Below are 23332 nucleotides of genomic sequence, written 5' to 3' on the forward strand. Positions count from 1 at the left end.
TGATTTCACCATTAAATAAATTTAGTACACATTAAAAAATAATTAATAAAGTTGTTTTAAAATATAATTTTTTTTTTGTAATCATCAAATACACCTTGTTGCATTTTTACTAGAAATTTACATTTTCGATAATCAATATTTAATTGCAGATCATACTCAATAATTTCAACATGTTAATAAATATATATTTAGTTGACAAACTGAATTTAAGATGAACGGTTCAATTTGATCAATTTTATTCTTTTGTTAAACAGATTCTACAATATAATAAAACAATCCTTCATTTATTTAATTAAAAATTAATAATTATGAAAATTTGAATCGGGTGTAATAAGTTATTCCGTTGAAATCGGAATATTACGATAAAAGAAATATTATTACTGTTATTATTAAAGGTCGCGTGTCGGTCGCAGAAAGGAGAGTGATTGATATTTTAACAACCCCCTTCTTCTGATAGTAGCACTTCAATGCCAACCAAGGTGATTTGAGAAGTAAAAGGGGGGTAGTAATTGTTAGCCGTTCGTTTGTCCTTGAACGTGGATGACGAACAGGAAATTTCGCCCATCAATTTGTGACTATTTCCAGGAGCAGAGATGACCTTGCGATCCCTGACCGAGTTTGATAAGACCTACAGCTCGTTAAAGTGTTCGCTATCGCTGACAGTCCGCTACATAGTTAATGAGAACGAATATTTTACTACAGTTCTCGTCGAGGTGTGGGACGAAACGGTGAAGAAGGCTTAGCGTCCTTGACAAAGCTACTCTACAATGCTTCGCCCTCTCTCTGTCGCTCTGTCCATTCAGTCTTCTATCTTTTACGCGTTCGGGTGGCGCACGGAATAGATCGACCTACGATTCACGAGTACATTCTTCGCAGTGTTATCGTAGATAGAGGATCACCTGCATTCGTACTCTGCACCGGGTGACGTGCTCATCTCATAGATAGAAAAATAAATAAAAAAAGTTTTTATATAATCGGTTTTTATTTTAATAGGATAACTTACGCGCACGCGCGAATACGTGCGCGGTCAATATAAATTGAAGATTAATGACCGTGAAAAATAGTACCAACGGCGACAATAAGAGGTGGGTAAGAACAGGTTAAGATTATAATAGCCTAAGATTTACTATATTTAGTACGTAATGTTTTGTAAAATTAATCTTGAGGGAAATGCGATGAATTATTCATATGCGGTATATTAATACATTCGAGTGAGTTAAGACACGCGATAAAATGCGTATTTTTGAACCTTTATCTGAAAGGCTGTGATCGCCGTATGCTTTACTGGCAAACTGAATATTACCACGATTAACCGACCCTTTCAAATCTGTATCACTGCTTTTTGTATTTATGGTAATGCAAAGAAATAAAATATATTAAACGAAGATAAATTCCTTATTTATTTGTTTGTATTTTAAATCAGTAATTTATTTATTCTTTATTCCAATTATTCAATCTCTTTTTTTTTTACAAAATAAGTATTATTAAATAATTCTTTAAAAAAGTATAACTACCCGCAATAATAAATTATGCAAGAGTATATGCTTAAAAGTTTTATATATATATATATATATATATATATATATATATAATATTATATATATATATATACACATTTACGTGTGCGTGTGCGTGTGCGTGTGCGTGTGCGTGTGTGTGTGTGTGTGTGTGTGTAAACAAATAATATTTAAATTTGATCAATATTCACAGCAGAGTCTTTAAAAAAGTGGTATAAATAAAAATAATGAAAAAGTATATGAAAAAGGAAATAATAATAAAAACGTATTTGAATAATAATGATGACAGTTAACAGGTGTTTAAGCAAGGCTACGTAATTATAAAATAAATTACATTAAAGTAACACTAACAATTTAATAATTTAGTATTTCATTAATGTAACTACACTATGAAAACGTGATAAATAGAAAGTAATAATATATTATAGTTTCTATTTTGTAAAGAATTTTAATTTATGAAAAAACGAAAATTTAGCTGGTATAATAATTATTAATTGATAGCTCATAATTTTATTCAAATATGCATTCTTAAATATTGATTCAACTTTAACGACCAGTTAATTAAAAATATTTCCTTTCAGTACTTCCGGAGGAAGTAACCATTAAAAAAAATTTGACGTGGACACCACATGGCTTTCTTGTACGCCTAATAAATTACAAATACACATTTTTTGCTGCAATTCATTTAAAGTTGTATCATTTGAAAGTGAGATACGATCTTCCAATTCTTTAATAAAGTGGACAGTTACACAATTGCATTGTTGTGGACGCCACATTGCATCACATTTTTCTGTGGTGTCCGTATCAGCATTTTGTATTAGTTTATACATTAATTTTGTTTCACCTCAAGTAGTTATGTGGTGTAAGTGAGAACGTGTCGGGTCCGGTAACCATGGATACATAGTTTCGAATCCGACTTCATATACATATATATTTTTTTAACTTCTTCTTTGTAATTTAAATATATTGATTTATTAATAATTATTAACTTCTGTAAAAATTTTTGAATTAAAATGAAACGTACATAAAATTTTATTTAACTAATAACTTCTGATTCTTTTCATATATATTTTTTATTATTATTGAATTATTATTTATTGTAATTTTTTTTTTTACAGTCAGAGGTTAATAATTATTAATAGATCAATAAATTTAAAATAAAAAAAAGTTAAAATAGCATGTATATGAAGTCGGATTCGAACCGATGTACCCATTGTAAGTTCCAAATATTTAATTAATTAAAATTTCATTTGGCTATAACTCTGGAACCAATGAAAATAAGTACCTCTTAGGATATATCTTTGAAAAGCTCTCAATGAGGACTTAATACTGCAGTTAAGAAAAAGTCCAAAATCCAAATGTTTTGAATTTTGGGCATTTTTGGACACTTTTTGTCCAATCGATTGCAATCAAAAGAGGAGGTGCACAACTAGATGTTACAACAGTCATACTCCAAAATTCTACGGCTAATCGTTTTTCAGTTATGTGAGATACATATGTACGTACAGATGTCACGCTGAAACTAGTCAAAATGGATATTTCTGTTGAAATCTGAAAACTGAAATTTTTCGCGGTCATAATACTTCCTTTACTTCGTATAAAAAGGTAAATAAATTAATTAAAATTAATAATAATAATAATAATGATAAAATTAATTAATTTTCATTAACAGTATTTGCTGTATATATTTTCCAGTATGTTAAAATTAAAATAAAAATAAAAAAAGTGTTGTCATTATACGCAAACCTAAGAGAAAGCGTAAATTTAAATTAAAAACATTTTAACTAGATGTAATTGGTAACCTCTTTTATTTGGATCACCCATTACTACATAATACAAGTTTCTTATGTAAGTTGGATGGATAAAATTTTATCGCAAGAAAAATAAATATACCTACATAAATCTTAAAGTATTCAAAGCGATGGACAAAAACTGGACAAATTATGGCCTCGCCCGCGTACAAAATTAAAGAGGATACCTTTTAATGTTGTTATTGCTGAAACATTTAAAAGGATTTTTAAGAAATTTAAAATTCAAAAAGGTTATTAGATATTGATCCTCTACGTTGTTCAATAATTAAACTACTGCGTCACCACTATTAATAAAATAAGCTCTTGTTTGTTACGTAAAACTTTTTCAAATTATCATTTCTAATAAATTAATTTTACGACAGGTTCCAGGCAGTGGCGCTCTAGAACCGATTTCTTTGTTTTTCTACATCTCTTTTTAGTCAAACGCTCCTTTATTTTAATTTCAATCTTTCTTTTAGTTTTTCCTAATTATTCTAAACTGAACTATACATGTCTTTACAAATCGATTTATAAATCGCTCTTTCGACAGGTTTAGCATTATGTTTAACTTTTCAAGGTTTAATTGTAAAGTTAAAATTGTAACTAAAAAAAAGTATATATATTTCTTATCTTGCAAGTATGCGAAGGAGAATGAGTATTTTTTTACAAATACTAGTTCGGTCCTTCTTCTGAAATAAGATTGTATTGTTATATTTATTCAATTTTTTTTTTCAAATTTTTTCTGTATACAATCATAGTAATATGATTGTTGATCCGTGATACTCATTTCTCAATTAAAATTAGTTTTTATATTCTCAGAATAAGTTCTAAAAGTGTTGTTGGAGGATCTTACCTAGAGGAAAGGAGCACATTAATAATCAACAATTTTGCGTTTACCGGCTTAGATTTATGCTACTGTACACTGTTTTCTCCAATTTAAAGTGTCACGTGAGGTGATGCTTAATGAAAAACCTCTCTTTTTTTCTGTTATCTTCCGGAACCACCGTAAGATATTACTTCAGAGGATGAATGAGGATGATATGTATGAAGTGTAATCTTGTACAGTCTCAGATCGACCATTCCTGAGATGTGTGGTTAACTGAAATTCAACCACCAAAGAACACCGGTATGGGCACGACCTAGTATTCAAATATACTAATGAAAAACCAGAAACTATCCAAATGAACTATACAAACCATTTGATTGGATCTTCTGTGGAACGTCCACAGGAGATATCCATACAACAATCAGTATGTTTGAAGAGTGAAAAGGAACCTGATTGAAGGCTGAATTAGCGTTCCCACTCACTCACCAGAACTAATGACTGTGAATGACGATTGGTGGAGGGAAAAATAGTTGTGTATGGTTGAAAGAGTAAGCCCATTACTACGCTGGTATTGTATACGTGTCAAGAACATCAACCTATCATTGGCTGATTTCTCGTAACTAACTGTACGTAAATGCACGAACGCTGCTTTTTGTGCCAGCAACAGCTTATACCAGCTCATAAGTTTCGTAAACGTGGTTTAAACGAAATATAATTTTTGGTTATTATGTAAGTTTATTAAAAGTTGTTTCAAAATTTAAACATTTTAAACATTTTTAAAAATTCTGTCATAACCGTGAAAACTGTATTAGATTATCTATATAAATAAAAATGTAAATGTTCGTTTATTCAACATCTTAAATCTCCGAAAGTTCTTCACCGATTACTTTGAAATTTTGACATAACGTTGCATTCGAATACGCGCGTGTTTTTATATACTTACTATTTATTTATATATATATATGATGTCACACTTGTGACAGGTAAAAACATGATTTTTTTTAAAAACAGCGCGAAAAAGGGAGTTTTGAAAAACAGGGAGAAAGGGAAAAATCGAAAAGGTAAAAAGGGAAGGAGGGAAAAATGGAAAAAAGAAAAAAAAGGGGAAATCGAGGAAAAGAAAAACGGGAAAAGGAAATAGAAAAGGGAAAAGAGAAAAAAAATGGCGAAAGTGAAAAGGGGGAGCAAGGGAAATAAAAATAGGGAAAGGAAGGGGTAAGGGGAGGAAAATACAAATGGGGGAAAGGAAAAGAAAAAAGTGAAAGGGAATGTGTTAAAAATAAAAATGGGAAAAGGAAAAGGAGAAAAAGGAACGGGGGAAATGGTAAAAGGGAAAGGTTACATTTTATGAAGTTCTGTAATGTTCATTTTATTAATGTTTTATCAAACTTTCAATTGTGTTTACCTAATCTATATGCATACTCAAATCTAGCAATAGCGAAGCATTGCCGGGTCTGCTAGTTTAAAAATAAAAGAGATTTATTTATTAAAAATTAAAAAAAGTATTTAAAAAAATGTAAATGTTATAGACTAATTTTTCACTGCTTTTTATAAAAGTTCGAAAAAAAGTAAATTTTTAGTAAGGAATTGAGTCTTTTATATAGGCTATTTTATGTTAAAACAGAACCTACGGTTTAATCAAAACTCTTTAAAAACTCTTATTAATAATCCGTTTCGTCGTTATTCCATGGTTTATCAAAAATATACATAAATTTGATCAAATTTGTATAAAAAGCACAATTAAAAAAGTCTTATGTCTGTTAACTTACGAAAGTGAGAAGCGAAGTAGTTTTTCGATCTCTCGATTTTTTCGAATATAGTTTGACATTAGCTTATTTAAAGATTATACTACTATAATACTCATAAAATACTAGCTATATTTGAAAATGAATATGTCAATTTTGAGAAAAAAGTGTCTCATTTTAGGTGGATTACAACGGTTACATTTACGGCAACAGCTTATTAATTTCTACTTTCCTAATTTCATCAGCCTATATTAATAACGGTGGTTTATTCATAATATGTTATCAGCTCACGCAAACCTCTTACAATTTGCCAATAGACTTAATCCCAAGAACTATAAAAAACAGAACAGTTCTAAAGCAAAATTATTTTCAAGTACCTCTCGCTCATCTTATACTTGTAGTCACGGAATTAACAGGACTTCATAAAAAATAGAAAGGTATAAATGTCAGACGTGTTAAAATGTATGTTAAAAAAAATATGACAAACAATCTTTTAATATTAAAAGGAATTCTATAGTAGAATTTGCCAATCAAATTAGTATCTTCTGCAGTTTCACTCTAAAATCAGGTACTTTTTGAATTTACTACAAAAATATCTGATTAAAAAAACACCAGTTACAAAGTAATTACTAAATGTAAAATTGAACGGGTTAAAACATAATGTATCAAACAAAATAATCTGACGATTCGTTTGGAAGTTATTGATTCTCAAACTCAACCGTACATATTCATATTTGAGGAATTTACTTAAGCATAATAAAGCTACCATTTTACAGAATTATTTCCCTAGCCTTAAAATAATTTTTCATTATCTTAATTTCTTCCGAAGTTTAAAAGTTGTAAAATTATTGTTAACTACCAGACAATATAGAAAGTGCCAGAGATGTCAAAAAACATTTCCAAAAATTACGAGTAATTACTTAACCTATCTTCAATGTGTACATCATTAATAACTCGTTCTGTTACACTTCCCGATCGAAAAAAAGATATTTTTTGAAAAAAACTTAAAAATTAATATTGTTTTCTTTAATTCTATGAAATAAAAAACTCTTTTATGGAACACCCAGGCAAATATTTTTAAGTTGTAATTGATATAAATATCTACTTAAAATGTTTAATATTTATATTTAAAACGATTTTTTTTGTTGTTGTTAAAATGAATAAAAAATAAATTATTGCTTAATATGCTACATTATGCTGAATTCTCTATTAAGAATAAGTTTCCTTTAGGTCACTGAACGAAAACATCGTACAATTTACAAGCGAGAGATTACAACGAGGGATTTAATCGATCATGAAAATTTCCCTAATTCAATCAAATCAAAGTGCGGATATGCAATATTCAAAGGATGACGACCTTATCTATAACTCCTTTAACAATTCATTTATTACTGTCAAGATTTTTTTTTTTTAATTTATATTAAATCCATTTCCATTTATCTTCTAGTTTATTTTTTATTACTTTTGAATCGTTTAATATTGGGTGCCTCAAAAAGACGTGAATTTTTAATTGGATGAATTTATTTTAATATTATTAGAGGATTTAAGAATTAAATATAATCTTTTGACAGAGGTGTCAAAATGAAAATGAGATATTTTAATGAAACAAAACTGAATATATCTAAATTTCCGAGGATTGAAGTAAGCCCACCAGAAACAACAAGGCTGTCAATAAAGTTGTAATACTTTCCTAGCATTGGTGAAAAAATAAAGATTCATGAAAATAAATCAAAAAGAGTTTTAAAAAATTTTAAAAATTGGTATTTTAAATCGGCTCCTTCATCCCCAATATTGCCCCCAAAGTATTTTTCGGATCGCTTGCACTACTATTATGGTTAGGAAGACAAAATAAAATTCTGTTAAAAAATATAAAATAAATAAAAAGCTTTTTTCGATCTTTGGGAAGGAGGAATTCAGGCAAACTTTTTTTTAAATGGTAAGATAAGCTTATACGCATGTATTTGAGTTTAATATAAATAAAGCGGGGTTATAATAGCAAACCTTTGAAAAAATTGATTCAAAAAACTACCTAATCTACACCCTGGAGATATTGACCCCAAAATTTTACCAACAAATTACCTTACATACACTAGTCTATACAAAATTTCATAAAAATCGTTTTCCAGTCAAAAGTTATTAAGCTTCAAATAGGCAAACACATGTACATACGTACGTATGAACATTATCCCCCATTTTTTTGGTTTTTGAGGGTCCCTGGATCATGAAACGTCGAAAGATGCAACAAAAAATATCCCATTTTTTGACTGTTTACTATATTTTCCTTCTTGCAGTATAACTCTTGAGCTATGATGCCAGGAGATTAAATTTAATCATGAATTTAAATGTCAGTTACTGTACGATTAAGATATTATACTAAACGCCGATCTCCGTGGCGGAGTGGTAACGTCCTGGCCTCTCATCCGGAGATCCCGGGGTTCGAATCCCGATCAGGCTTGGAATTTTTCATACGCTATAAAATTCCATTTCGACTTCCGCACATAAGCTTTTCAAGGTTTTTGGCAAAGAATCAAGCTAAAAACAACTATATACTAAAGATTATTTTAATTTATTTGTTTTCGTATTTGTTGTACTTTTTATTTAAATATTGGTTACTGAAACAAATCGATATGCATGAAATACTGTTAAATATTTTTATTAACAAAATTACGTGTATAATGTTGTTATATAGCTAAGAAATAATTTTTTAACGTGATTAAAACTGATATTTACATAACTAAAAGGTTTTATAATTTAATGACTACCTTAAGTCTTACTAAAAGGAATATGTAATAATCTGAACTACATTTATAATTAGTTGCATGAGATATTACATTTTTTTAATGCTATATTAAATGAAAATAGTAACATTTCTATTAATATCAATCGATTTAAAAAAAGAAAGAAAGATTAATATTGTCGAAAGAAAATTTTTATTTTTTTTCATCAATTTTTTTCATCAAAATTTTGTCTAAAACTAAATTTTAGGCAATGTAACTTTGGAAATAAATCTGTTTAAACAAACTTAAAGCAATTCAAAAAAAATTAATCTATTTAAATATTTAACATATATTCCTGAAATATATGACTTCTAACATTATATTTATTAAAAAGAACAAATTTTAAATTAAATGAAGTTACAAAAAATTTCTTAGTAACTTAATGATAAGAGTTTTAGCATTTTTTAAAAATATTTCTCAACAGAATATGTGGTTAACCACTTAGAAGTTTTGTTAAGTGTCAAACAAAAGACCTTGTAGCGTAATAAAAGGTTTGTCAGGTCAATAAATCTTGATAAAAAGTAATTGGTAGCAATAAGAATCTAGGAATCGATATTGTAAAGATTTAATCAGTATTGTTAAATCTAACTTTTACATGAAAAATTGAAGTTAGACGACTACTTACTTGGTAATTTTCAATCTGATAATGTGTTGTTATTGTTTTGATAGCGTATTCACAGTTTGAATTAACCTTGGTACGAAAAACTATATTAGGCGTGTTCCATAAGTTATGTTATATCGGTATGGATTTGTTAATCAGATCACAGATCTTCTGTATTATATTTTCCATGTTTTTTCTTTTTTTTTTACTTAGAATCTTTTGATAATATTACAATAATCTTACTAAAATTAAATTTTAGCAAGACACAAGTCTGTTACTTCTTAAAAAACTAATTAATATTTTATTTAGGAGGGAGGTTAAATTTAAGAAATTTTACAAGATTGCTAAATCAAAATACATGAATATGAGATAAATTTATAAAACACCTAAGTAAATATTAAAGAATTACATACTTACGTAAGTTAAGTTCTACAAACATAATATTTCTACGTCTAAAATGAGCCAAAAATGATAGTCAGATCCCGACTATCATTAAAATAAAACAATAAGCGTCAATTATGTACCAACCTAAACAGTTATTATATATTTCTTATTACTTAGTTAAGAAATTTAAGAAATTTCGATTGCATAAGAAGAAATAACGATTGACTAAATTAAATTAGTAAATAATAAAAAAAATCTCAAAATCGTAGTGTAAAGGTGCAATAACTAGTCTATTTTATTTTTTTTATATATACTTCGACTTTCCCTATTAAAATAAAATGTAAAACTTTTGTTCGTTTTTCTTGACTTCTTTCTATATTTAATCTAATTTATCCAACTAAATTTACTTACATCAAATCTGAAGAAAAAAGTTTTTTTACTGTTATTAACTAAAGTTTTATAAAAATCTGTAGAAAAGTAATTAAAAAACAATAGTGGGACTCCAAAAAAAATTTGAAAATCGTATGTTAAAATAACAATATTTCCAAATTATTTATGTCCACATAAATATGTAGTATATTCTATCTTAGACCCAGCAATGCTTCCCTATTGCTAGATTTGAGCATATATATATATATATATAATATATATATATATATAGATTAAATGATCACAATTGAGATAAAACATTAACAAAATGAACATCACGGAACTTCACAAAATTAAAAATTTCCCTTTACCCTTTCTCCCTTTTACTCTTTATTCCTTTTTCCCTTTCCTTTCCTCTTTTCTTTTTTCCCCTTTCTCTCTTTCTTTTTTTCATATTCATTTTTACCATATTCCGTTCCACTGTTACCCCTTCCCTTTCCCCAATTTTTCCCCTTTCCTGCAATTTCTCCTTCATTTATTTCCCTTTCTCCTTCCTCTTTCACCCTTCCCCTTTTCTTTTTTCTTCTTTCCCCTTTCCATTTCCTTTTCCCGTTTTCCATTTTTCCATTTCCCCCTTCTTCCCTTTTACTTTTTTCGATTTTTCCCTTTCTCCCTTTTTCCCCGCGCGTAAAACGGTTCAATAGTTTCTTAGACTATAGCGGACACACATATCGGACGTAAAAGCAACACACATATCGGAAATATTTAAATGGAATCGTAAAATATTTAGTCTAGCGTGTGTTGCTTTTACGTCCAACAGATAGCGTTGTTTTTTAAAAAAAAAGCATGTTTTTACCTGTCACAGGTGTGACATCTAAGGTATATAAATAGTAGGTATATAAAAACATGCGTGAATTCGAATGCATTGTTATGTCAAAATTTCAAAGCAATCGGGGAAAAACTTTCAGAGATTTACGATTTTGAACATACGAACACTTACAGTTTTATATACGAGTATGTAGATTTAGGTCTGGGAATTTGACTTTTTAAGTTATCGGAAAAAAGTTTTCGATGCCAAAAAATTTTTAATTGAATTTTTTTCTTTATTTTCAATTTTAAAATGTTTTATTGTATTTAAATTTTATATTATATTTTAAATTTATAATTATAATGACGATTGCTCATGGAACATTCTGTTTATGAAACCTTTCGTTAATTAGTATTACAAAAATCTGTGAACAGGACACAATTTGTGTCGTATTAAATGAATTATACTAATTTTTGTTTTGTCAATTATAAAATAAAGAAGAAAAACAAAAATAAAATAAAATCAATAAAATGTGACGCAAAAGAGAATATCAAAAATTTATAAATTAAATCACATTTACCATAGCTAAGTAAAACATATTATCGAAGAAAAGTATAGTAAGTATAGTACAGTACGTTATTTGTACAGTAAAGTTATAAAGAATGAATAAAATAATGAAAATACCAAAAGTAAGATAGCAAAAGCGAAAGAGCTTTCATAAAGAAAAAGATTTTTCTGTTTTAAAATAAAGATTTAGATGTAAGGAAGAACATATAAAAAATATTTGTAATGGATTACATGAAAGTCAAAACAGAAAAAATAGAAATTTATAAATATTAAAAAGAATTTTTTGAATACATTTCAAGAAAAATTTTAAATATAAAAAAATAAATAAATATACTGCTATCAATTTATCTTTAAATTTCGACTTTTTTATAAAATCTGAGCCAAATTAACGATATGTAATTTGTTAATTGTTTGTTTACAATTTGACATCGAATTCAAAAGTTCGAAATTTATGGAAGAATCGAATACAACATTAATTATTTTTTAATGCATTGTTATGAAATCGATTTTGTTTATTTATGATTATTTTTTATTTTGATGAATTAATTCACTGGAGAAACTTTTGAAGCTTGTACGTGAGAATATGGAAGTAAAATTTTGTAACGCATGTCTGATGGAGATTTGAAGCCGGAGCGGCCAGATGAAAAGCCGAGACGCTACCACTCCGCCACGGAGATCAGCAATTTTATTGTAAAGGATTTTATTTTTAAAATACGGGTAAGGTTAATATAAAACTCCACCTACATGAAAAAAAGCTTTATGAAAGAAAGAAAATTTGCAATTCGAAGAAACAGTACATAGAGAATTAGTATTAACGTAAATTAAGGTGTGTGGAATACGGGAGGTATGTACTATGTGTATGTAAAAAACTGTACAATATATACGTAAATATGTACAAAACTAACGTTTTCCAACTAGTTTTTATTAAGTTACATGAGAAAATATTTTAAATAACAGAATAAAAGATATCTTCAAATAAGTGATGATGTAACGTTTCGTAATAAAATAATTAAAAATAATAATCTTAATCATACATTTGATAGTGAGCTACTGAAGTTTGAAAATTAACTTGAAAAGTTTGAAAATGCATTTTCAGACTTCATTCATTCACCACTTTGAATCTATGTTCAAATGAGAACCATTTTTTTAAAAATCGGTTAAAAATTGGTTTGTGAGTCATATATAAAATTTATTAAGCGTTATAGAAGAAAGTATGGATGATGGAAGCTGTAAGGGAAGGCAAAAATTTGGTAGATAGATAAATAATTAATTATGGAATATAAAGAAAAGAAAGGTTAAACGATTTATTAGCGCAAAATTAATGAAAATTTACGACAGACAGGTAAATAAAAATTCTGTTTACGATAAGAAGGATTTACGTAAGGGGATAATTTGCGAGTTACTGATAAGTAATTTTCAAGGCGGCCTTTAACTTGGTATTATTATTATTTTAAATGAACATTTATCTTTAAAAGTTCATGGAATTTTAAAGTGCAGTTTTTATTATTGTTATAAATCTTAGGCTTATTAAATTTGTTCGTACAAGGGTACGGTAGGATCCCGGATTATAGTCGAAAGTCGACGGGTGATGTAACGGTATGCAGCGAATTAAACCGACACACTAAGCGGGCGGACGGATCGATTAGGCGGCAGGTGCAGGTGCAGATAGGTCTCCGTACCAGGCGGCGCATCTTTGACCTCCACAGCTATTGTAATAACAATAAAAAGCAGGCTACCTTGTAAGTATACTTATATACAAATAGTACTAATCGCCGACCGAACTATACGATAAAATAGCTGATTTTGTAGTAAAATTTACCGATATCAAGAACGTCTTTCCCCAGACGTTAAATAACGACTATACAGATCTAGTATACATGTGGCGAGCGAGCCGCCACATTTAGCTATTTGATATGACTCGGCTGTGGCAGTTCTATTGAACATGTGGTCCACTTCGCATGACACCTTCAGTTCTTAATTTTATCGATACATTTCGAGTGAAATACGGTATATGTATAAACAATATTTTGTAATTATTAAACTTTTTAATATTAATTTGTAGAAATTTATTTACTTTTTATTTTCATATATTCTATTTGTTTAATTTTTACCGTAATATGAATTAATTTTTATTTTTATTTATTCATACAACAGGCTAGTACTCGATTATAATTTTTCTTTTGCGAAGGGAAAATTATTTATATAACGAGTGAAAAAATAACTTATCTAACCGGGATTTGAACTCTGAACCTTCCGATTACAACAGTAATTACAGTACATACTTAAGAAAACAATTTTTTTGCATTAGTTAAAAACAATTTTTTTACACCTGTTTTCCAGTAGTTTTCCTGGGGTTAGGCGAGTGGAATTTTAGATACACTTCCGGTATTAAGATACTAAAGGAAATACAATATGGAAATCTGTAACATATAAAAGATTCCATGACTAGAACGGAAACCCGGTCAAAAGGAAATATCAAATGCTAGCAATATAACCAGGCATCGCATGGATTATCAGATTTTTGCTATGATAAATATCCAAATATTATGTTGTACGAAAAGTATAGCGCTGATGAGTTTAAAGCTTAATTATAAACTTTATAATACTGGTACATAATTGAGAGCGGTTATTCCTCAATTACTTTTCTTTTAAATTTAATTTATTAAGATTTTATAATAATCGCAAACCTTTTACAAACATTACGTTACTGTCTTACTGATTACGAATTAATTACTGTCTTACGAATTAATTTTATTATTGACGACTGACTATTATGAACATAACAATTTAATTTAAATACGATTATTGATTTGAATTTAAATTAACATCTTTTAGAAATTCCCTGAAGATGGAGTAACAGCTCCGAAAGTACTAGGATTTACACTTTTTAAATTGTCGGTAAGTAGAAATTTAATTTATACAATACTTTTCTTTTAATCTTCATAGTTTCATCTTATGATGAAAATATTAAAATAAAAAACCAAAAGAAAAGTAAAATTCTTACTATAAGTACTGGCAAACAGTACATTTAAAAAAATAGAAAGTCTATCAAAAAAAGAAAACAATATTTCCGGTTGAGGCCGAACTTCGTCCTTTTGAGTATTCTATAGAATATTTAGATAGATCAAAGTAAAGCTTTTTTGGCCAATATTTTTAAAAATTATAGTCAATAATATAAAACATAATAAAATGGAAAAAAAGGTTATTTTTAATGCGTTAGTGAAATTATCTTTAAACTGTTAAACATAAGTGTAAAATAAAATAGTCGAAATAAAAATCAAGTGTATTATAATTTTAGTAAAGAAAATTTCAAGGAATTTTTGAAAACGCCGATCGTACCTTAATATAAGAAATTTTTTTCAGTTTATGTTTTTTTATAGTAATGCTAAAAATGATTAAGCTTCAAAAATTAAAAATTTACCTCAAGAGAAGCCTAATTAAAAAAAAAAAAAAAAAAAGATTAAATAAATACCCAAAATATTATGTGTTTTAAAAAAATTATGCAACTTGATTTAATTATTGCTATTCAATAATCTTATTATTAAGATTAATCTTATTATTTAATTATTTCTATTCAATAATCTTCTCGTTCAATTGGCTCTGGGTTCAACTATAATTTTCTTAGTTATAAAAAATATAGTTTTTAAAGAATAAAATTAAAATTCAATTATGTGAAACTTTTTGAAATGTGATCTAAGCTAAACTGAGAAATATGCATAAAATCTTTTCTTCATTTGCACGATTTCGTAAATTTTAGAATTAAATTTCTCAGATCCTAAAAGTATCCTAAAATTCAATCCAAAGGATTGCTTTAGAGAATACTACTTATATTTTAGTGCTTATTACTTGCAATTTCAAACAAAATTAAAAAAAAAAGTTATTATTTCTTTACGATTTTTAAAATGATACAATTTTAAATAGTTTATAATTCTTGAAAAATTATTCATACAATTTTATAAAAGTAAAATGATGGTTTTTACAAATGAATAACCCATTAAATATGATGCCCAAAAACAAAGATAAAAAGGTTTTCATTTTTATTTATCTAGTAATATTTTTAAAAAAATTTTATTTAGTTAAACTGAGTATATTGTGTTGTTAAATATTAGTCTGCTATTAAAAGTCTACTAGTGGGTTGACAAATCACCGATAACTTCAATTAACCTTAACTACTTTAAATTAAATAAGTTATATTTTTTAAATAAGTTGGAGCCGTAATAAAATTAAACAAAAATTCAGTGTTGTAAAGTTCAGTTTTGTGAATAATTTTTACAACACTCATTCGCTCTAACGAATTCTTTATTTATTATTCTTATTTATTTAATGAATTCATTGTTTATTGTTTTATTTTTTCTAACTTTCAATTTTCACATGATTATTAAGTAATATTGTCTTTGGAAAAGTCGGACTTTCATGGATGAACATTATGGCAAAAAAAAAATTCAATATAGATTTAATATATATTTCATTTCGTAATGTGTATATTGCAATCTGTTCAACAAGTGATCAATAAGCGATCCCTTCATCAAGGCCCACTGAGATGATAATGATATGTATGAGTGTAGTTTTGTACAGACATAGGCCGATCATTTCTGAGACGCAGTGACGGCTCGCGTATAGACACTGTGGAACTGCAGCACCCCTTATTTCCACTTGATATTATGGATAGATAATAACAAAAAAAAGAACACCTTTATTAAAAGTTATGTAAAATATTAATACATCTTATAAAAAGACCCGGTCCAAACTTCGTTATTATTGCCCAGGATTTGACGAATGTTCCTGGGCAATTTAAATTTACGGCGCAATGCCATATAAAAAATTCAGTTCATGCCATTACGTTATGGCATTTAACAAAAAAAAATATTGTTTTTATTACTCATTTTATTCTCTTTTTTTCTATTATTAAAATTTAAATGTGTTTAAAACTATATTTGTTTTCTTTTCTATTAGTTTTCTAAGGCGTTCCGAACTTTGACTTTTAAATAAAACATTCTACATTTTTTTTATTTATTTAATTATTCTCTCTTTTTTAAATTATGACATAATCTTTATACAATAAATACGAGATAAATAAATTTATGCATCTACTTAAATTTTATTATAAAAGAAGATCTATTAAAATAAATTGAAACAAAAAACTTGAAAAATATTTCATACTTCTGATTCCCTTCATCGCGATCTAATCCTTAATAAAATTAACGAATTAATTATCATTTTAAAATAAACTTTAAAGTGCATATGCGACAAATAAATTAGTTAAACAATGTCTGTAAATAATTACTATAAAGCATGAACAGGAAAATATAAGACTGACCGGTATGTTTCACATTTAATATTCTGTTATCCCTAAATTTATACTACGAAAAGTAATCGATCGGACGACTGCTGAGGGAAATGAGAATTTTTATCAAACACGAATATCAAAAATAGATTGCTTAATTTTAAAAATAAAGATATTTATTGTCTACGTATAATTATAAATATTTTTATACGGTTTTAATTATTTTTCATTTTAGAAAATAAAACTGAATAAAGAAAAATAAAGATCTAAAAATTAGGATTTTAAAATTAGTCTATTAAAAATTTCTTATAGTGTAACTATAAAATTAAAAGCTATAAAATAAGAAGCTATAAAAATTTTCCCGCACCTGTTTTTCTAAAGCAATGTATATTTCCTACTTAACTACTTTAAATAAATCCTACTGTGATTTCAACGGAGATCAATAAATAAATTTTATAATGTTTTTTTTTAAATTTACAGTAAATAAATATTGTAATAAACTAATTTTAAGGAATGAATAGTAAAGTTTTAACATATTCAATCTTAGCACTTTGAGTATATATTCGTTCTTAGTCAATTTTAAAAATATATGAAAAACACATTTAATTTTGTATTTTCTTCAGCAACAACAAATTGACACTCAGTTAATGTTACTTAATGGTGGATGAAATTTTGTAGCGTATGAAAAGATTCTTTGCCTTACCGGGATTTGAACCCAGAAAAAGATAAATATTTAAAGTACGTTAAATTTAATGTTGCTGTTTTTTTACTACTTAATTTGATATAAAATACTTTTTAAAAAAACAAGAGATAGCTTCTAAAAAAAAAAAAAAATGACTGCCGAAAAAACATTGCTGACAAACGTTTTGTTCTGGTTAGGTTCTATCGTGATTTTGTTATACTAGCAAATACTCCGTCTCAATTTTGAAAATCGAAAGATCGGTTGTGAAGATATAACAACATTTTTGAATAACCGTGATGCATACAAAAGTTAGACTTCGACCAACTTGACCCACCGGGTTGGTCTAGTGGTGAACGCGTCTTCCCAAATCAGCTGATTGGGAAGTCGAGAGTTCCAGCGTTCAAGTCCTAGTAAAGCCAGTTATTTTTATACGGATTTGAATACTAGATCGTGGATACCGGTGTTCTTTGGTGGTTGGCTTTCAATTAACCACACATCCCAGGAATGGTCGAACTGAGAATGTACAAGACTACACTTCATTTTCACTCATACATATCATCCTCATTCGTCCTCTGAAGAATTATCTAAACGGTAGTTACCGGAGGCTAAACAGGAAAAAGAAAAGAAAGCCATCGACCTACTAACAAAAATACTCCATTTGAATTTTGAAAACCGGAAGATTGTTTGCAAAGATATTATAAGAGAATCCCCATTTCACCTTACAAAACAGCACTCCAGAGGCATCCCGTTTTTTTACCGGTTGATGGTGATGATCGGTTTAGCCTCACACGAGGTGCTCGCATCACCTCATCGCTCTAGCCTCACACGCAGTCCACACGGAAAGTGGACATTATTATTAAAAATAAATTATTAAAATTTATTTAATATTATTTTATTTAACGTAAATTTAATTCTATTATTTGTGTAATTTATGAATTTATTTTTTTTCAAACTAGATTTATTCACATAAAAATACAGTATTTAAAGTAACTGAGGAAAGTGCTGTATCTAAGTTAAGTAAGTTTTTAAAAATTTATTTGGTATAAATTTATTTTGCACAAACATTGTTACAGTGCACTAAACTGTTTTCCTTAGAATATAAATTTTGAAACTCTTCCTGATGATTATGAAAGAAATACACTTTAGTATCAGTATGGAGAAGTTTCCAACTTTCATTACATTGATTACATAAATGTTCTGCCTTTCTGTGCGGAAGGTTAGCACGGAGTATCTATACTGCACCTCCTACATCTAAATTCTATATCCCGACCCCTATTCTGTCGTCAGTCTCTAAGGAATCACTGACTTTCCAGGTATGTTCAGAGTTACACATTTATTCACAACACGAACAAGAAAGCAGCTATCTGCCGGCCATAACTTCAACAAATAACAAAGCTACAATAAACATTTGGAAGAAGCATTCCAGTATGGCGTGCCACTTCCAATGCGTGCAACTTCCGACGATTTTCAGATATAAGAATTTGCCCGTAAGAGTACCGACAATTTAATTAGATTGTATAAATTTTGGCATTTGATTTTATGTACGAATCGTGTTATTGCAGATAATACATTTTTACCTTCGACACCGAACAACAAACGTAGAGTAGCAAACAACAACAAGAACGGTACATGATTTCTTTACACATTTTAATCTTATTTTCTTAACAAATTAGCTGCTGTACTTTGTTTTGACAAAATAGGCACAGCTAATATGCACGTACAAAAGAGATAAATTTTCAAAATAGGTGCTGAGCAACATAACAAAATGAAAAAGAAAAAACAGGTATAAAACACGATGAAAGAATTAACAATATATTAGCGCTGTATAATGAAGCTAATAATTTAAGAAACTCTTTGTATGGTGTACGCAAACAAATTTGCCAGGCATAAGTACAAAAACAAAAATTTAATTAAGACGATCAAAATTATTTAAAAAAATAAATAAATAATAGAAAAAATTGTGCAATATAAGTTAAAACCATTTAAAATAACAAAACCCGCTAAACAAAAAATAAATAAAAATCACAAAAGAAAAAAAGGAAATAAAAAAATAAAGATTTAACTGTAGTAAATTTAATTTAGCTTTACAGGAAGACCGCTTATGATGTAGGCTTGGCTGGTTTTATATTTTTTTAATATGAAATCAGTCAGTTTTACATTTTGAGCATTTATATAGGGAATTTATTTATATAGCGAATTTATTTAAACAAATTGAACTGAAGATGCAGTTAAATTTGTTTAAATAATATAAATTAATAGTTGAAGAAGAAGAATAGTCCATATCTTTTTAAAATGAAACAATATCCTTTATATATCTGATGCACAAAATTATTATTATTTATAAAGTTAAACAACTATTTTAACTTGCAGTTTAGGATTTATAGTGTTGAGAGTAATGTGAATGAATGAAATAATAAAAAGTCATTAAAATCGTTTTAACTCATAAGATTCAAAATCGTCAGAAGTCGCACGATTTTTGTACCATCGAAAGTCGCACCGTCGGATTAGAACGACGCCCCTTTAAAATTATCATTTATCTAAATGGCCTGTAAAATTTTGGATGAACAGAATTTTTTTATATAATTTACAATTTTACAGGAATACGAGTAAATATTTACTGGAATATTTATATTTTTCTACAAAAAAAAGATAATTTCTTATTTTTATTTTAAATATTAATTATTATATTATTTATTATAATATTATTTTTTTTTTATATATATATATTTTTTCTTCTATATTTTTTATATTTATTATTTATATTTTTCTGTTGAATGAATAATCACTAATGTGATAAAGTTTTATCATTAGTCCGATAGAAATTGGTAGCGTATGAAAAGATGCCTGACCGGGATTCGAATCGGGAACCTCTGCACGAAATGTCAAGAAGCTGCGTACTCAGCCACGAAGTATTATGTAGTATATTCTTTAAAGAAAATGTTAAGATTAAATGAAAAATAAATCGCTCAATCATGATTTTTGTTACCACTTAAAAGGTTTAAAATTGTTTTTATGGTATTGTACCTTATCGGGTTGTAATTAGCAAATTGTCTGCATTACATTCTGAAAAGAAATGTTTCTTTAATAATTCATTTAAAGTTAAGTCTTAATGGTGGTTTAAATCAAGGTTAGTATCGGCAGTAAATTTGCACAAACTTTAACATCAAGTGAAACGTTGAAAACGGCAACAAAGCGTCCTTCACCTTCAAATCGTGGTATACCATATTTTTTAGAAATTTAGAGTTAATAAATAATTCTCTATAACAATGTTACACTCGATAAAACCAAACATTATTTATAGAATCAAAGTACAACAGTAAGACCTATAAAATACTAAACATATAATATATATATATATACATATTATAAATTTAAATATATATTTATATTATATACATTCTAACTATGCAATACATCTAACCAAAAAGTAGTAAATTTAATTTTTTCTTAAATTATGGATACTATAAATAAATAAATAAACTTCTCACACAAACAAATATTTAAAAAAAAATCATTACATATCGGTAATATCATTACTACGTTGTTCCTGTTACTCGTTGGTTATTTTATCAATAAACGAGGTTTGTGGCAGTACCAAATTATTACAAAGTAAATTATTATTTATCAACATATTTATTAAGAATATTAAATAGTCAGTTAATCGGGGCAATGTAAGTAATAGACTGAAAAAAATGAAAGAGAATATTGTTTGAACGAGTAAAGAGAAGTCCTGTTTTAACTCGAACTTTTGACACTTTGTGCTAGTTTTTGAAACACAATTATTTTTATGAAATTGAAGCATTTATAAATGAAGCCCAAGCTGCACATACTAAATTATTTAAAATTAAGTTAAATACATCATCTTTGACCAACTCTCTTTTTTGAGGACCAACAAATATTCCTTCTTTAATTTTTCCGTCACTTACATTCGAAACTTTCTGCCTGATGTACAAATATCCGGGACTGTTGTTCTTCATTGTTTTTACAAAATTTTTTATTAGTCCTAGCTTGATATTGAGGAGTAAAAATATTTTTATTTTTTTTTTTGGGTTCAACTAAGGGCTCATGAATAATATTTTTCCCATTTGGAATTAAGTTGTCCTGTTTCTTCCACATTTTGGTAACATAATATTTGTCACTAGATCGACTGTCCTATTCGCAAAGAAAACACATGTACTTTTATTATAGGCTAAATGCACGCGTAAATAATAGCTATAACTTTCAAATCACCACATATGTGTCAGATATGTTTTTTATAATTTATTTTTTCAAGAACGTCTTTCATCACATCGCATGTTTCTTTCAAATTTATACCATAAGCGATTTGGTATCGAAGGATATTTGTTACCGTTGTGTGGTAAAACCACTTTTAAACTATGCTTAGACAAATCTATGAAAAGGAGCCAGTCCTCAGGATTATGAACTTGCAACACAGGCTCATCAATATTTGTGCAATGAACTAAATTGTTTTCATCAATAAACTACTGAGAAAGATTTTGTTGTCGACTTCGAAAACTTGAAATTTTTGTATTTTTTGAAGTAAATTCCAACCTTGCAGTCATGATCTTAACTGTTCAGCTTGATTTTTTATAAATTTAAATCCTTAACCAAGTCATTTAATTCACCTTGTGATATAAGATGTAGCTTATTCGAAGATAATTCAAAATTCAAAATCATTGTTGTCTTCTTCAGTACTGTCTGATTCTTCATTGCTGCTTTCGAAACATACATTTACAGGTGGCTCAGGAAATGGAAAAATTTCACTGTATGGTACAGGCCTGATTGCAGATTGCAATAAAGAATATTTTATAGTATGTTTAATTTTTTTTTAATTTCTGTACATGGTTGTTAAACAAAAGTAACAATCAGTTAAATGATCCTTTGGTTCACGCCAAACCATAGGTACACCAAATGGCAAAGCATTTCGTGTACCTTTCAGCCATCCTCTTAAATATACAGAATAATTAGTGCCTACTATATGAGGAGCCCACATCTTATCTTTATAACCAATGTTAAACTGAAAGTAAAAATTATATGTTTTTTAATTAAAGGTATAATGTTTTTTCTATCTGATTTTACAGTAAACACTCACTTAAATAACAAAAGGAATTCAAATCACTTATAAAATTTCAAGGCATTATGAAACAGCACGGTTAAACAAAATAACAACAATTAGACTGAACAAAATTCAATCCTAAATCGATTGCTCAATAAAATCAATACAGGTGTGTTTTCAACTACATATATTGACCTGCACAAACATGATTATTGTTCTCCATGAAGGCTCATTCAGTATTAGATGTGATGTCATAATATGTGACTACGATATGATTTAAATTAATAATAGTAGGATATTGGAATGCAAGCATTGGAAAAGGCAAGGAAGGAAATATAGTGGGTGAATACGGGCTGGGCAAAAGGAATGAAAGAGGGGACCGACTTATAGAGTTTTGCACGAAGTATAATTTAGTAATTGCCAACACCCAATTTAAAAATCATAATAGAAGAATATACACTTGGAAAAAGCCAGGCGATACTGCAAGGTATCAGATAGATTATATCATGGTTAAGCAAAGATTTAGAAATCAACTCGTTGACTGCAAAACTTACCCTGGAGCAGACATTGATAGCGACCATAATTTGGTGATAATGAAATGTAGATTGGGGTTTAAAAACCTGAAGAAAAGATGTCAGATGAATTGGTGGAATTTAGAGAAGCTTGAGGAAGAGGAGGTAAAGAAGATTTTTGAGGAGGACGTCGCAAGAGGTCTGAGTAAAAAAGATAAGGTAGAAAATGTAGAAGAAGAATGGGAGAATGTTAAAAAGGAAATTCTTAAATCAGCAGAAGCAAACTTAGGCGGAATAAAGAGAACTGGTAGAAAACCTTGGGTTTCAGACGATATATTGCAGCTGATGGATGAACGTAGAAAATATAAGAATGCTAGTGATGAAGAAAGTAAAAGGAACTATCGGCAATTAAGA

At 28.0% G+C, this 23332-nt stretch overlaps 1 protein-coding gene across 1 annotated transcript in view; it reads left to right on the top strand.

Moving 5' to 3' along the window:
• Nucleotides 1-842: 842 nt before the first annotated feature.
• LOC142326312 (uncharacterized) overlaps nt 843-23332 on the top strand; it is a 38044-nt gene continuing 15554 nt past the window's right edge. The window contains exon 1 of the mRNA XM_075368709.1: nt 843-1085. Coding sequence (XP_075224824.1) covers nt 1048-1085 — 38 coding nt within the window. The 5' untranslated portion in view covers nt 843-1047. The remainder of the gene's footprint in view (nt 1086-23332) is intronic.

Source organism: Lycorma delicatula, chromosome 6 (genome assembly GCF_047948215.1).
Source record: "Lycorma delicatula isolate Av1 chromosome 6, ASM4794821v1, whole genome shotgun sequence".
NCBI classification, from domain to species: domain Eukaryota; kingdom Metazoa; phylum Arthropoda; class Insecta; order Hemiptera; family Fulgoridae; genus Lycorma; species Lycorma delicatula.